Source organism: Aulostomus chinensis, chromosome 11 (assembly GCF_037954235.1).
Source record: "Aulostomus chinensis isolate RoL2024-O1b breed Wild chromosome 11, RoL_Achi_v1.0, whole genome shotgun sequence".
Taxonomy (NCBI): Eukaryota; Metazoa; Chordata; class Actinopteri; order Syngnathiformes; family Aulostomidae; genus Aulostomus; species Aulostomus chinensis.
The window spans coordinates 183,879-200,000 of NC_141330.1; the positions used below are offsets into that span (position 1 = coordinate 183,879).

General features: G+C 42.7%; 2 protein-coding genes across 4 annotated transcripts in view; one reads left to right on the forward strand and one right to left on the reverse strand.

Moving 5' to 3' along the window:
- Positions 1-10,495, reverse strand: part of cpne4a (copine IVa) — a 43,262-nt gene extending 32,767 nt beyond the window's left edge. Inside the window, exon 1 of one of the 2 annotated variants that reach the window (XM_086217439.1) lies at positions 9,160-10,495. The gene's annotated coding sequence lies outside the window, so the exon portion shown is untranslated. The remainder of the gene's footprint in view (positions 1-9,159) is intronic. The other variant, XM_086217440.1, reaches the window with a different exon arrangement.
- The window catches only part of cmtm6 (CKLF-like MARVEL transmembrane domain containing 6), an 8,811-nt gene continuing 2,374 nt past the window's right edge, over positions 9,686-16,122 (forward strand). Inside the window, exons 1-3 of one of the 2 annotated variants that reach the window (XM_086217442.1) lie at positions 9,686-9,909; positions 12,429-12,552; positions 13,444-13,620. In XM_086217442.1, the coding sequence (XP_086073568.1) occupies positions 12,436-12,552; positions 13,444-13,620 (294 nt within the window). In that variant the 5' untranslated portion in view covers positions 9,686-9,909; positions 12,429-12,435. Of the gene's footprint in view, positions 9,910-10,080; positions 10,351-12,428; positions 12,553-13,443; positions 13,621-16,122 lie in introns of those variants that run through there. The other variant, XM_086217441.1, reaches the window with a different exon arrangement.

The following is a 16,122-nucleotide window of genomic DNA, read 5'->3' on the forward strand; positions in this document are numbered from 1 at the left end:
ACAGACCACCTGAATGTAGGAACAGTATATATATCCCTAACAATGTCAATAAAGAACTGAGGCAGATGCATTTCCTCGAAGGCTCTCAACATGATGTTATGTGCTCGGGTTCCAAATGCATCACGGAAATCAAGAAAAACTGTGTACAGTTTACTGGACTCGTGCTTGAAATCATCAATACCTGCTTTGAGACAAAACACATGCTCATTCATGCCTTGCCTGTTGATGTAGGCCTTTTGCTTGGGAGACAAGGTGTTTTCATCCACAAGCCAAGGCAGGACACGGGTGAGAATGCATTTCATGAACACCTTATAGATGGTAGGAAGGAGTGAGATGTCTCTCCAGGTTGATGGGTTGTCTGGGATATTGTCCTTTTTGGGAATTCCGTAGACAAGAGCACCCTTCCATGACTCAGGCACTCTGTTATTCTCCAAGCAGGTGTTAAAGATGGATGTTAGTGTAGCTGGCTGTGTGGCTTTGAGGGATTTGTATGTAACACCGTCCATGCCACTGGAGTTGTTGTTAGGGAGAGCGCGCAGCACCGTCTCGACCTCGCCCTGCGTAAAATGCGCAGGGCTCGGGAGACAGGCTGGCTCCGGGTGGGGAACAGCATCGTGCCACGGTGGTAATGGGAGAGAGTTGCCAATGCGTGTCTCTCTACGGCACCTGTGCTGATAATGTAGCTGCACTTGCTCGCAGTTACTGGGGCACGGAGGGGGGTTAGGGAGTTCACTGTTGTTCAAAACAACATGAATGGCGGCAGATCGTTTCGCTTGCCAAAGGTAGGACAGCTTGTTTTGGCTCACATTCCCTCTCCGCTGGTCGCCTCCCGTTGATGTTTATGATGGCTGCACAGTCTCTCGGATGAACCGCAATTGCGATTCAATCCAGGCGGTAGCTAGAGCTGGTGTTAGCGCCTCAGGCAGTGGTTCCTTCACCAGGAACTTCTTCAGAACCCGAGTGATGTATTTCAGGAAAGGGAAGCCGAGCGGGTGACCCCAGTGATTCACCGTTGTAAAATCTCCATTACGGAAAAAGATTCCGTTCAGGAGGGTGATGAGTTGTAACCATCTCTGAGGATCTCCCAAAGTAACGAAGTGCAATTTCTCAGCACGACGTTCCGAGTCCAAGCATTTCCTGAACGCTCTCTCCCGGGCCTGAAAATCAGACCACTGCTGCTCGTTCAGGGGCCGTACCGTGTCAGAGAATTCGGTGCAGGGCGGCGCCTCCAGGCCCACGCGGTGGTTTGGCATCGGGTCGTAGGGAATCCAATGTTGTTTGTAGATTCTCCCACTTTGGAGCATTCGCTTATACACTACACAAACCGCCGAGACCAGACACATTGCCCAGAATAATCGCCAAAAGAACATCTTGCACATTACTATATTAACGACGGCAGTTACGATGGGTGTGTGTTAGATGTAAAGGTATGGTGCGCTCAGGTGTTGTGCCGTGCAGCCGCCGCCATGACACACACACACACACACACACACACTAACATTGACTTACTTGACCTCCAACCTGATCATGGAACCAAATATTGGGGAAAAGTTATGAGTCTTAACAGAGCATACCCAGTTTTAGGGAAAGTCTTTTATTGTCCATTGTCCCCAGAGGGACAAGAAGAAAGACCCTCCTCTCGAGAGCTGAGACCCACATTCGTTAGCTTCGCCCAGTCGTGCTATAGTTCTTGGTGGATGGGACGTGTTAGCCCAGCTCCAAATGAAGAATGAGTTCCAAGCTGGTGAATGGTCCCTCTGTGTCTGAACTCCTCACTGTTCTCGGATTCCTGCAGCGCTCATTCGATAGTCATTGGACATCATAAATACCCCAGGGTGTAGCAGTCACTCTGCCATTGGATCAATAACCCATCTGAATCTGTTTCTGTCTGGCACCCAACACCACTTCCTTAGGTCACATGATCCCAGTCATGGTTTAGCCACTTCTACAATTCTACAATTTCATTTAGCAGACGCTTTTGTACAAAGCGATGTACAACACAAGCAAGAATTCAGAGCTAATTTAGGAAAAACCCATAGTAGCGCAAAAGTGCTTCAGTTGTGATTTGGTCACAGGTACTGCCATCTAGTGGCGGAAGAAGTGTCGCCCCCCCCACTCCCTCTTTTTTTTTTTTTTTTTTTTTTTTTTGGGACAAACATACAACATGACACCACACAGTTTGTGCTACATAATCACTAAGTGCTGGGTCTTGGACCCTCTGACTGATTCTACCACAGGACAAAGAGGAGCAGAGTCAGGTTCAGTGCCTCGGTGTTCTCTGAACAATTGAGTCTTCAATTGTCCCTTAAAAGTAGAAAGGGACTCAGTGGAACGTACAGAGTTCAGTAGTTCGTTCCACCATTTGGGAACAACAGAAGAGAAGAGTCTGGCTAGAGATCTGGAGCAGCGCTGGTCTGGAGGCACCAGGCGTCATTCGCATGCACTTGGATTCACTTCATTTATTGCCTCCCAACAAAGGTGAAGACTGCAGCAGCCTATACTTGTGGTAATACTTTAGTTGTTTTTCGTTACTTCTACTTCTACATTTGTATGTTCTGACAAAGAGTCAAAAAATAAATCAGATTCTTTATGATCCAAAGGTCCAATAAAAAGGATCTCACGAATGATGAGGATATCATAAGTGATGGACAGGGGAATGTCCACCCAGAGGAGGCTCCTCCCATTGGTCGGGCCCAGACGGCTGCTACTGTTTTGGAGGCAACAGTTACGTCTCCTGTCATGTGAAATGCCAGCAGTTCAAGGGCATCGCATTCATCTGGTCTTGATCCACAGAGACAGTGAAAGAGACAAGTAGCCCAACCCCCTTGGTTCTGACTGGTTCAGTTTCACAGTCATCATGATACTGTCAACTCCACCAATGAGCATCTGCTCTGGAAAAGTCTATATAACAGTAAGACAACCTATATAACTTTAACAATGCCTATACAACTATAACAACCTATATAACTATTACAACACCTATAAAATTATAACAACACCTATGTAGTTGTAAGACAGCCTATATAACAATAAGAGCCTGACTGTACATAACTATTACAACGCCGATATAACTATAACACCTATATAACTATAACAGCCTATATAACTATAACACAGCCTAAATAACTATAACACCTATATAACTATAACAGCCTATATAACTATAACAACTATATAACTATAACAGCCTATATAACCATAACACAGCTTATATAACCATAACACAGCCTATATAACTATAACAGCCTATATAACTATAACACAGCCTATATAACTATAACAGCCTATATAACGATAACACAGCCTATATAACGATAACACAGCCTAAATAATGATAACACAGCCTATATAACTATAACACAGCCTATATAACTATCACAGCATATATAACTATAACACAGCCTATATAACTATAACAGCCTAAATAACGATAACACAGCCTAAATAACTATAACAGCCTTTATAACTATAACACCTATATAACTATAACAGCCTAAATAACTATGACACAGCCTATAGAACTATAACAGCCTATATAACTATAACAGCCTAAATAACTGTAACAGCCTATATAACTATAACACCTATATAACTATAACAGCCTAAATAACTATGACACAGCCTATATAACTATAACACAGCCTAAATAACAATAACACAGCCTAAATAACAATAACACAGCCTAAATAACTATAACAGCCTAAATAACTGTAACAGCCTAAAAAACTATAACACCTATATAACTATAACACAGCCTAAATAACAATAACACAGCCTAAATAACTATAACACCTGTATAACAATAACACAGCCTATATAACTATAACACAGCCTAAATAACTATAACACCTATATAACTATAACAGCCTATATAACTATAACAACTATATAACTATAACAGCCTATATAACCATAACACAGCCTATATAACCATAACACAGCCTATATAACTATAACAGCCTATATAACTATAACACAGCCTATATAACTATAACAGCCTATATAACGATAACACAGCCTATATAACGATAACACAGCCTAAATAATGATAACACAGCCTATATAACTATAACACAGCCTATATAACTATCACAGCATATATAACTATAACACAGCCTATATAACTATAACAGCCTAAATAACGATAACACAGCCTAAATAACTATAACAGCCTTTATAACTATAACACCTATATAACTATAACAGCCTAAATAACTATGACACAGCCTATAGAACTATAACAGCCTATATAACTATAACAGCCTAAATAACTGTAACAGCCTAAATAACTATAACAGCCTAAATAACTGTAACAGCCTAAAAAACTATAACACCTATATAACTATAACACAGCCTAAATAACAATAACACAGCCTAAATAACTATAACACCTGTATAACAATAACACAGCCTAAATAACAATAACACAGCCTAAAAAACTATAACAGCCGATATAACTATAACACCTATATAACTTTAACACAGCCTATATAACTATAACACCTATTTAATTATAACACAGCCTAAATAGCTATAACACAGCCTAAATAACTATAACCGCCTATATAACTATAACACCTATATAACTATAACACAGCCTAAATAACTATAACACAGCCTATATAACTATAACACAGCCTATATAACTATAACACAGCCTATATAACGATAACACCTATATAACTATAACACAGCCTATATAGCTATAACACAGCCTAAATAACTATAACAGCCTATATAACTATAACAGCCTATATAACGATAACACCTATATAACTATAACACAGCCTAAATAACTATAACACAGCCTATATAACTATAACACCTATATAACTATAACACAGCCTAAATAACTATAACACAGCCTATATAACTATAACACCTATATAACTATAACACAGCCTATATAACTCCAACAGCCTAAATAACTATAACACCTATATAACTATAACACAGCCTATATAACTATAACACAGCCTATATAACTATAACACAGCCTATATAACGATAACACCTATATAACTATAACACAGCCTATATAGCTATAACACAGCCTAAATAACTATAACAGCCTATATAACTATAACAGCCTATATAACGATAACACCTATATAACTATAACACAGCCTAAATAACTATAACACAGCCTATATAACTATAACACCTATATAACTATAACACAGCCTAAATAACTATAACACAGCCTATATAACTATAACACAGCCTATATAACCATAACACAGCCTATATAACGATAACACCTATATAACTATTACACAGCCTATAGAACTATAACACAGCCTAAATAACAATAACAGCCTAAATAACTGTAACAGCCTAAATAACTGTTACACCTACATAACTATAACACCTATATAACTATAACACAGCCTAAATAACAATAACACAGCCTAAATAACTATAACACCTATATAACTATAACACAGCCTAAATAACAATAACACAGCCTAAATAACTATAACAGCCTAAATAACTATAACACCTATATAACTATAACACAGCCTAAATAACAATAACACAGCCTTAATAAATATAACAGCCTATATAACTATAACACTTATATAACTATGACACAGCCTATATAACTTTAACAGCCTAAATAACTATAACACCTAAATAACTATAACACAGCCTATATAACTATAACACAGCCTAAATAACTACAACAGCCTAAATAACTGTAACAGCCTAAATAACTATAACACCTATATAACAATAACACAGCCTAAATAACTATAACACCTATATAACTATAACACAGCCTAAATAACAGTAACACAGCCTAAATAACTATAACAGCCTATATAACTATAACACCTATATAACTATAACACAGCCTATATAACTATAACACAGCCTAAATAACTATAACACAGCCTATATAACTATAACACAGCCTATATAACTATAACACAGCCTATATAACTATAACACCTATATAAATATAACACAGCCTATATAGCTATAACACAGCCTAAATAACTATAACAGCCTATATAACTATAACACCTATAAAACTATAACAGAGCCTAAATAACTATAACACAGCCGAAATAACTATAACACAGCCTATATAACTATAACACCTATATAACTATAACACAGCCTAAATAACTATAACAGCCTATATAACTATAACACAGCCTATATAACTATAACACCTATATAACTATAACACAGCCTATATAACTATAACACCTATATAACTATAACACCTATATAACTATAACACCTAAATAACTATAACACAGCCTGTATAACTATAACAGCCTAAATAACTATAACACCTATATAACTATAACACAGCCTATATAACTATAACACAGCCTAAATAACAATAACACAGCCTAAATAACTGTAACACCTATATAACTATAACACAGCCTATATAACTATAACACAGCCTAAATAACAATAACAGCCTAAATAACTGTAACAGCCTAAATAACTGTAACACCTACATAACTATAACACCTATATAACTATGAATCAGCCTAAATAACAATAACACAGCCTAAATAACTACAACAGCCTATATAACTATAACACAGCCTATATAACTATAACACAGCCTAAATAACTATAACACAGCCGAAATAACTATAACACAGCCTATATAACTACAACACCTAAATAACTATAACACAGCCTATATAACTATAACAGCCTAAATAACTATAACACCTATATAACTATAACACAGCCTATATAACTATAACACAGCCTAAATAACAATAACACAGCCTAAATAACTATAACACAGCCTATATAACTATAACACAGCCTAAATAACTATAACAGCCTAAATAACTGTAACACCTATATAACTATTACACAGCCTATAGAACTATAACACAGCCTAAATAACAATAACACAGCCTAAATAACTATAACACCTATATAACTATAACACAGCCTAAATAACAATAACACAGCCTAAATAACTATAACAGCCTAAATAACTATAACACCTATATAACTATAACACAGCCTAAATAACAATAACACAGCCTAAATAAATATAACAGCCTATATAACTATAACACTTATATAACTATAACACCTAAATAACTATGACACAGCCTATATAACTTTAACAGCCTAAATAACTATAACACCTATATAACTATAACACAGCCTATATAACTATAACACAGCCTATATAACTATAACACAGCCTAAATAACTATAACACAGCCTAAATAACTATAACACAGCCTATATAACTATAACACAGCCTAAATAACTATAACAGCCTAAATAACAATAACACAGCCTAAATAACTATAACACCTATATAACTATAACACAGCCTATATAACTATAACACAGCCTAAATAACTACAACAGCCTAAATAACTGTAACAGCCTAAATAACAATAACACAGCCTAAATAACTATAACAGCCTATATAACAATAACACAGCCTAAATAACTATAACACCTATATAACTATAACACAGCCTAAATAACTATAACACCTATATAACTATAACACAGCCTAAATAACAGTAACACAGCCTAAATAACAATAACAGCCTATATAACTATAACACAGCCTATATAACTATAACACCTATATAACTATAACACCTATATAACTATAACACCTAAATAACTATAACACAGCCTATATAACTATAACAGCCTAAATAACTATAACACCTATATAACTATAACACAGCCTATATAACTATAACACAGCCTAAATAACAATAACACAGCCTAAATTACTATAACAGCCTAAATAACTATAACAGCCTATATAACTATAACAGCCTAAATAACTATAACACCTGTATAACTATAACACAGCCTATATAACTATAACACAGCCTAAATAACTGTAACAGCCTAAATAACTATAACACCTATATAACTATAACACCTATATAACTATAACAGCCTATATAACTATAACACCTATATAACTATAACAGCCTATATAACTATAACACCTATATAACTATAACAGCCTATATAACTATAACACAGCCTATATAACTATAACACCTATATAACTATAAAAGCCTATATAACTATCACACCTATATAACTATAACACCTATATAACTATAATAGCCTATACAACTATAACACCCATATAACTATAACAGCCTTTATAACTATAACACCTATATAACTATAACAGCCTATACAACTATAACACCCATATAACTATAACAGCCTTTATAACTATAACACCTATATAACTATAACAGCCTATACAACTATAACACCTATATAACTATAACACCTATATAACTATAACACCTATATAACTATAACAGCCTATATAACTATAACACCTATATAACTATAACAGCCTATATAACTATTACACCTATATAACTATAACACCTATATAACTATAACAGCCTATATAACTATAACACCTATATAACTATAACACCTATATAACTATAACAGCCTATATAACTATAACACCCATATAACTATAACAGCCTATATAACTATAACACCTATATAACTATAACAGCCTATATAACTATAACACCTATATAACTATAACAGCCTATATAACTATAACACCTATATAACTATAACAGCCTATATAACTATAACACCTATATAACTATAACACCTATATAACTATAACAGCCTATATAACTATTACACCTATATAACTATAACAGCCTATATAACTATAACACCCATATAACTATAACAGCCTATATAACTATAACACCTATATAACTATAACAGCCTATATAACTATAACACCTATATAACTATAACAGCCTATATAACTATAACACCTATATAACTATAACAGCCTATATAACTATAACACCTATATAACTATAACACCTATATAACTATAACAGCCTATATAACTATTACACCTATATAACTATAACAGCCTATATAACTATAACACCTATATAACTATAACAGCCTATATAACTATAACACCTATATAACTATAACAGCCTATATAACTATAACAGCCTATATAACTATAACAGCCTAAATATCAGTTGGTGTAAGTGAATGAGTTTTTTTTGTCCCTGCAGACAGAAAAACTCAAAGATAGACAAGAAAACAACATTCATATTCAATCATTTACTACAAACATATTCGGTTCAGTCCTCTTCCTTCTGAACCTTAAATCACCTCATGAAGGAGTTCAGGGACGAGCCGTCGTTGGTCTCATCAGTAGTAGAAGAGATGATGAATTGATCCGTCATAAGCGGAGGGTTCTGAAGAAGGCAGCGGCAGGCGCAGCATCAGTGCAGGGATTTTCCCGTCATTTCTACATTATCTTCATCTTCATCTTCATCAGCAGCAGCAGCTCCACAGGGAGGCGATACGAGTTCTACCTTGATCTCTCAGGTGCTGGAGCAGGAGCAGCTCATCACAAAGTTTCCGACTCTGGACTCGGATCCGTTCGGCGATGTCGGACACTTCATCCCCCTCCTCCGGCAGCGGGAGCCTCTCCAGCCTCCAGCCGCCTCTCACGCCTTTAAACGGGGAATCCTCGCGCTGCTGTTGCTGACGGGGGGGGGGGGGGGGGGGGGGGGGTAGTGGGCGGTAGCGACCCCTGCAGGCTGAGGACAGGACCTCCTGGCCTCCCACCGGTGAGTGGACACGTGTCGCCCGCGTCACTCGATGCCCTCTCCCCGGGTGTTGCCTCTACAGGTTCGGAGTCGCTCGGTGTTTCCGCTTCTTTTCTTGAACGATGCTGTCAAGAGCCCCGTCCCCTTTTATCGCTTTGTTGCATTTGCATCCTCCCTCAATGGTGTCGTGTCTTTTTGTCCGTCCTGTGTTGTTTTCATGGACCTTCCTGTGTCTCTCATTCCAATACAGCAGTTAACTCCATTATTCCAGTCACCCCCTCGAGTGGCGGACAGCTGCTCTGCAAAGGTGAGCTCGCTTTGTTTCTTCTATCATCAGTTAACTTTTTGAACTTCTTTTTTTCATCCCAACAAATTTTATTGATTTCTTTCGAATCAATGAAAGAAATCAATAAAGAAATTTACAAGAAAGTGACGAGTGGGCGGGCACATTCAAAGAGGAACCGCGGAGACGTGCCGGCCCCTCAGTGCCTTCAGGCAGAAGTCGACACGAACTGAGGACCATCAGGTCGCCGGACCCACTTTGAGTACCTCAAGTCTTCCGGTCTGTTTGCTGGTACTTTGAAAATCGGAAGTAGAGCGGAAGTCAACTCGCGTTGTTTGACTTGACAGGAGAGTCAAAAGAAAAGTTGATGCGGAAGTGAGTTCGAGTTTAGTTCCGCGGCACAAACTAAGATACGAGTCGCCCCAAATCCGCAGCGGTCCCGGACTTCCCCGAGACACCGGAGCGGTGAGTTCCTGGCGTTTACTGGCGTTACTCCCGACAGCTTCCCGTAGTCACGACCGCGTTAGCAGATTTAGGCCGGGACGGACCGTCGAGCGTGGGGACCCCGCGTGACAGCGCCCCTCCGGTGCTCCTCTGGAGGCGAAGCTGGGAGGAAGTCAGGATGAAGGAGAGAGAACAGACGCAGCTTTTGCCCTGAAGAACGATTCTGCCAGATGATTGTCTGCATTGTCCTCTCTCTCTCTCTCTCTCTCTCTCTCTCTCTCTCTCTCTCTCTCTCTCACACACACACACACACATTGTGACCAGCAGAACCATGAAGACTCCTTAGTTGTCGCCTTCTGATCGATGAATCCTGTCAGTTGCATTGATCACCAGTAACCCTGGCAGCTCCGGAGGCTCCACCTGATCAGACCCTAACCCTTCACTGATGGACGCTTCTGCAAAATCAACGGCATTCATGTTTTGTAGAAACAATCTTGAATGAGCGAAGGAGTGAGGGAGTGGGCGGGCGACGGAGTGACTTAGTGGGCAAGAGAGTGGGTGGGCAGGCGAGGGAGCGGGCGGGCAAGGGAGTGACTGAGTTGGCGAGGGAGTGGGTGGGCAAGGTAGTGACTGAGTGGGCGAGTGAGTGACTGACTGAGTGGGCAGGCGAGGGAGTGGGTGGGCAAGGTAGTGACTGAGTGGGCGAGTGACTGACTGACTGAGTGGGCAGGCAAGGGAGTGGGTGGGCAAGGTAGTGACTGAGTGGGCAAGGGAGTGGGTGGGCAGGCGAGGGAGTGGGTGGGCAAGGTAGTGACTGAGTGGGCAAGGGAGTGGGTGGGCAGGCGAGGGAGTGACTTGAGTTGGCGAGGGAGTGGGTGGGCAAGGGAGTGACTGAGTGGGCGAGTGAGTGACTGACTGAGTGGGCACTCGAGGGAGTGGGTGGGCAAGGTAGTGACTGAGTGGGCGAGCGAGTGACTGACTGAGTGGGCAGGCGAGGGAGTGGGCAGGCAAGGGAGTGGCAGACTGGGCGAGCAAGTGACTGACTGAGTGGGCACGCGAGGGAGTGGGTGGGCAAGGTAGTGACTGAGTGGGCGAGCGAGTGACTGACTGAGTGGGCGGGCAAGGGAGTGGGTGGGCAGGCGAGGGAGTGACTGAGTGGACGAGCGAGTGACTGACTGAGTGGGCGGGCAAGGGAATGACTGAGTTGGCGAGTGACTGAGTTGGCGAGGGAGTGGGCGGGCAAGGGAGTGACTGAGTGGGCGAGCGAGTGACTGACTGAGTGGGCAGGCGAGGGAGTGGGCGGGCAAGGGAGTGGGTGGGCGAGCGAGGGACTGGGCGGGCAGGCGAGGGAGTGACTGAGTGGGTGAGCGAGTGACTGACTGAGTGGGTGAGGGAGTGACTAAGTGGGTGAGCGAGTGAGTCCACATTGTTGGAACAAGAATGCTGGAGTGAAGCAACACTGCCCTTCACACTCCAAATCTGAAGGTGGCACTAGCGAGCAGGATGCTGGCATCACTGATGTCCTGTAGAGTCAGACACTGGTGGACCAGCTGATATGTGTAACCTGGCCAGAAGTCCCAGCTGGCGGGAGAGTTCAGGATGACTTGGGTCCAGGGTCCAGGCTGGTGTTGATGATCCTTTGTGAGCGCCGCTTGTCTGGTGAGCAGAAATGGGAAGTGGATATCACATGCTAGCAATCTCCACTGGCCGGATCACTTCAGCATCGTGACCATCATTTCATCCCTGGGGGGGGTCACACACTCCAACCCATCTGACTAAAATATTTCCTTCAGGTCGGGTCCAGGCAGTCAGGGGCTGGAGGAGTGACATCATCAAAGGGTGTCATTGCTCTTATATGTACTTCTGGAACTACTTCAGCTGGAATCAAAGTCATTTGAGGTTCTCTTCACACAAATGTCAACGCAGCACCATGCAAGTGCATATAAGAACCCACAATAGCACTTCTTACACAAAAGAGAAAAAAATGTCCACTGATGGCGAGCTGAGGCGCCGCATGCTGCATCTTCCGGGTCATTTGGTGGTGCTCCCTGTTCCCTCCCAGCCGCTGTGTGCTGACATGTCTGTGTTGTGTCTCTCAGCTCCATCATGGCTACAGGTGAAGTTTATTCCTCAACGACAGCACCAAACCCAAAATCCTCCTGGTTCCTGGGTCCATCAGAACACCTGGGCAAATTTCGGCTCATCATCAAAGTCTTGGAAGTGGTGAGTTTGCTAGAACAGACGGCTGTGGCTGCTGGTGTGGCTGAGAGTGGATGAAGAGCCCCTCCGCTAGCCAGAGGACAAAAGCTGTCCAATAGGCTCTGTGAGGACCTACAGTGTTTCCCAGAATGCATCAGAGAGGTGCTTTAGAGCAATGGCAGGTGCGAGTAGAAACTGCCGGGCTGCGGCCATGACCTCGCCATGACTCGCCCCTCCTCCCGTCACCCTGCAGGAAGCTCCAGATGAGGAAGTGAAAGTGTTTTTGGCAAATCTCTAAGAGCTGCTGACCCTCTGCTGTCGCAACCGCTCGCAGCAAGATGCAGCGGCTGCATCCGGCCACGCAGCTCCTTGCTGGCCGCCATGATGGCCAGCATGGACACGGCACTCAGACCAATGAGTCAAAATCATGTCAACTTCCTGTCATTGATCTGATCAGAACATTCAGAAAACCAGAATTTTAACAGTTGAATCTGAGGCTCTCAGAACATGTGAAATGTGATGCGTTTCACTCCTGCTGATTCAGCGGGGTTGGCTCACACACACACCCACAACACCCCCATGGTGTGTGTGTGTGTGTGTGTGTGTGCGCGTGTGTTTGGTGTTTTGGGAAGCAGCTGCCTCATCTGTAATAAAAGATGGCATGTTGATGGAAGGTCATTGTGGCGTTAAGGGTTCCACTAACCGTCATGGATGGATGTCATCTCTCTCCCTCTCTCTCTCCCTCTCTCTCTCTCTCTCTCTCTCTCTCTCTCTCTCTCTCTCTCTCTCTCTCTCTCTCTCACACTCACACACACACACACACACACACACACACAATCTAAATCATTTAAAAAGATCATTTGTGTGTGTAGTCGGAGCTTCCTGTTTACCCTGATGTCCCCGCCCCTCTGTCAGGTCCTGTCCTTCGTGGCTTTCATCCTGGAGGAGGTGGTCAACAGCTGCATCAGTTGCTCCGCCCTCTACTTCTTCGAATTCGTCAGCTGCACTGCCTTCCTCTTCACACTGCTGCTGCTCTTCCTCCTCACCACCACCCTGCACAAGAGAATTGGGATCAGCTGCTGGCCACAGCTGGTAACATCCTGCTTCCTGTTTTTACCAGATCCACACCTCCTTCACACAGGGTCGTTACTGGTGGTGCTCCTCATCGCTGTTGGCCTCAAAGGTCCGACCTTAGACCGATGTCTTCCTCGCAATTATAACATTAATGAAGGTCATTTCATGAGACTTTACAAACAGGACCAATAGGCGTAAACTGCACATGATGTCACAGGCTCCACCCCCCTCTACTAACCAGCTGTTACAGCTGTAACGTCAAGTCAAGTCAGGGTTATTTGTGTGTCACCAAACCCCAACCAAAGTTCAGTCCTGACTCTGTCCAAGTAGAGCAGGTCCAGCACCTCCCTCCTTCAATGAACCTCCACCCAACAATTCTCCATCAGCAGCACATCCTGCAACAGCAGCCACCAGAACCTTCCTTTACCAGCAGGAAGGAGGAGCAGATCCAGGATCAGTGGGGACGGAGAGAGAGAAGGAGAGCAGGACAGAGACAAAGACAGAGAATGGAGGAAGACAGAGAGACAGAAGGAAAGAGAGGGACAGAGATAAAGAGAGAGAAAGGAGGACAGACTGATGGACAGAGACAAAGATAGAGAATGGAGGAAGACAGAGAGACAGAAGGAGAGAGAGGGACAGAGATATAGAGGGAGAGAAAGGAGGAGAGACTGATGGACAGAGACAAAGACAGAGAATGGAGGAAGACAGAGAGACAGAAGGAAAGAGGGAGAGACAGGAGGAGAGACTGATGGACAGAGACAAAGACAGAGAATGGAGGAAGACAGAGAGACAGAAGGACAGAGAGGGACAGAGATAAAGAGGGAGACAAAGGAGGAGAGACTGATGGACAGAGACAAAGACAGAGAAAGGAGGAAGACAGAGAGACAGAAGGAAAGAGAGGGACAGAGATAAAGAGAGAGAGAAAGGAGGAGAGACTGATGGACAGAGACAAAGACAGAGAATGGAGGAAGACAGAGAGACAGAAGGAAAGAGAGGGACAGAGATAAAGAGGGAGAGAAAGGAGGAGAGAATGATGGACAGAGACAAAGAGATAGAATGGAGGAAGACAGAGAGACAGAAGGAGAGAGAGGGACAGAGATAAAGAGAGAGAAAGGAGGAGAGACTGATGGACAGACGAGGACGTGAGCAGGTGGAGCTACGGGTGGCAGCTGGAGCCTCTTCAGGTCTGGAGCCTCCTCCAGCAGCACCAGGATCTGGGATGAGGGGAGAAGAAGAGGAGTTAGTAACACGTCTGAGGACAGGAGGAGGAGAGAGAAGCCCAGTGCATCATGGGAGATCCCAGCAGTCTGAGCCTATAGCAGCAGATCTAAGGGCCAGCCTAAGCAGTCCTGACTATAAGCCTGATCAACAAGGAGGTCTTAAGTCTGCTCTTAAACCTAGAGAGGGGGTCTGGGTCCTGGACTGAAACTGGGAGATGGTTCCACAGGAGGGGAGCCTGATAGCTGAAGGCTCTGGCTCCATTCTACTGTTAGAACTCTAGGAACCAGCAGGAACCCTGCATCCTGGGAGTGAAGGGTTCTAGCTGGATCATAGGGGACCAGGAGCTCTGTCAGGGATGAAGGAGCCTGGTTGTTGAGGACTTTGATGGTAGAAGGAGAATTTTAAATTCTATAGTTCAGTCAGCTGGTTTGTTCCATGTCGATCATTGATGAGTTCAGCTGAGTGTCGTCTGCATAGCAGTGAACATTAATGGAGTGTTTCCTGATCATGTGACCTAGAGGAAGCAGGTACAGGGTGAAGAGGACTGGTCCAAGCACAGACCCTTGTGGAACACCAGAACTGACTGTAGTGGTCTCAGAGGAACCATCATTAACTAGTACCGACTGAGATGACCTAGTAAATATGACCTGAACCAGTTTAGTGTGGTTCCTTTAATACCAGTGACAGGTTCCAGTCTCTGTAGAAGGATATGGTGGTCAATGGTACCAAAGCTGCACTGAGATCTGATCAGACCAGCACAGAGACCAGTCCCTCATCTGGTACCAGTAGGAGGTCACTGGTACCTTTGACTAGTTCTGTTTCTGTGCTAGGATGAACCTGGAACCTGACTGAATCCTCCAATCAGCTGTTGCTGTGGAGAAGTCCCAGAGCTGTTTAGCAACTGCTTTCTCCAGAACCTTGGAGAGAAAAGGAAGATGTGATGTTGGTCTGTAGTTGGTAGAACTTCTGGATCCAGGCTTGTTTTTGAGGAGGGTTTAATTCCTGCTCCTTTAAAGGACTGAGGGACGGAACCAGATACCAGCGCCACATTGATCATATCTAAGAGGGAGGGGCTAACGAGGGGAGAGAGTCTTGGAGCAGCTTAGTTGAGATGGGGTTTAGGAGACAGGTGGAGGTTTAGAGGAGGACATTATTGAACTGAGCTCATGAAGGCTGATGGGAGAAAAACTATCCAAGTGTGTGTCTGGTCCTCCAGCTGCCTCTAAGGTTCTGGGTTCTAGGGGCCATGTTGTCAGCTGATGGCAGCAGGAGAAGAAGTTTCTCTCTAATCAGGAGAAT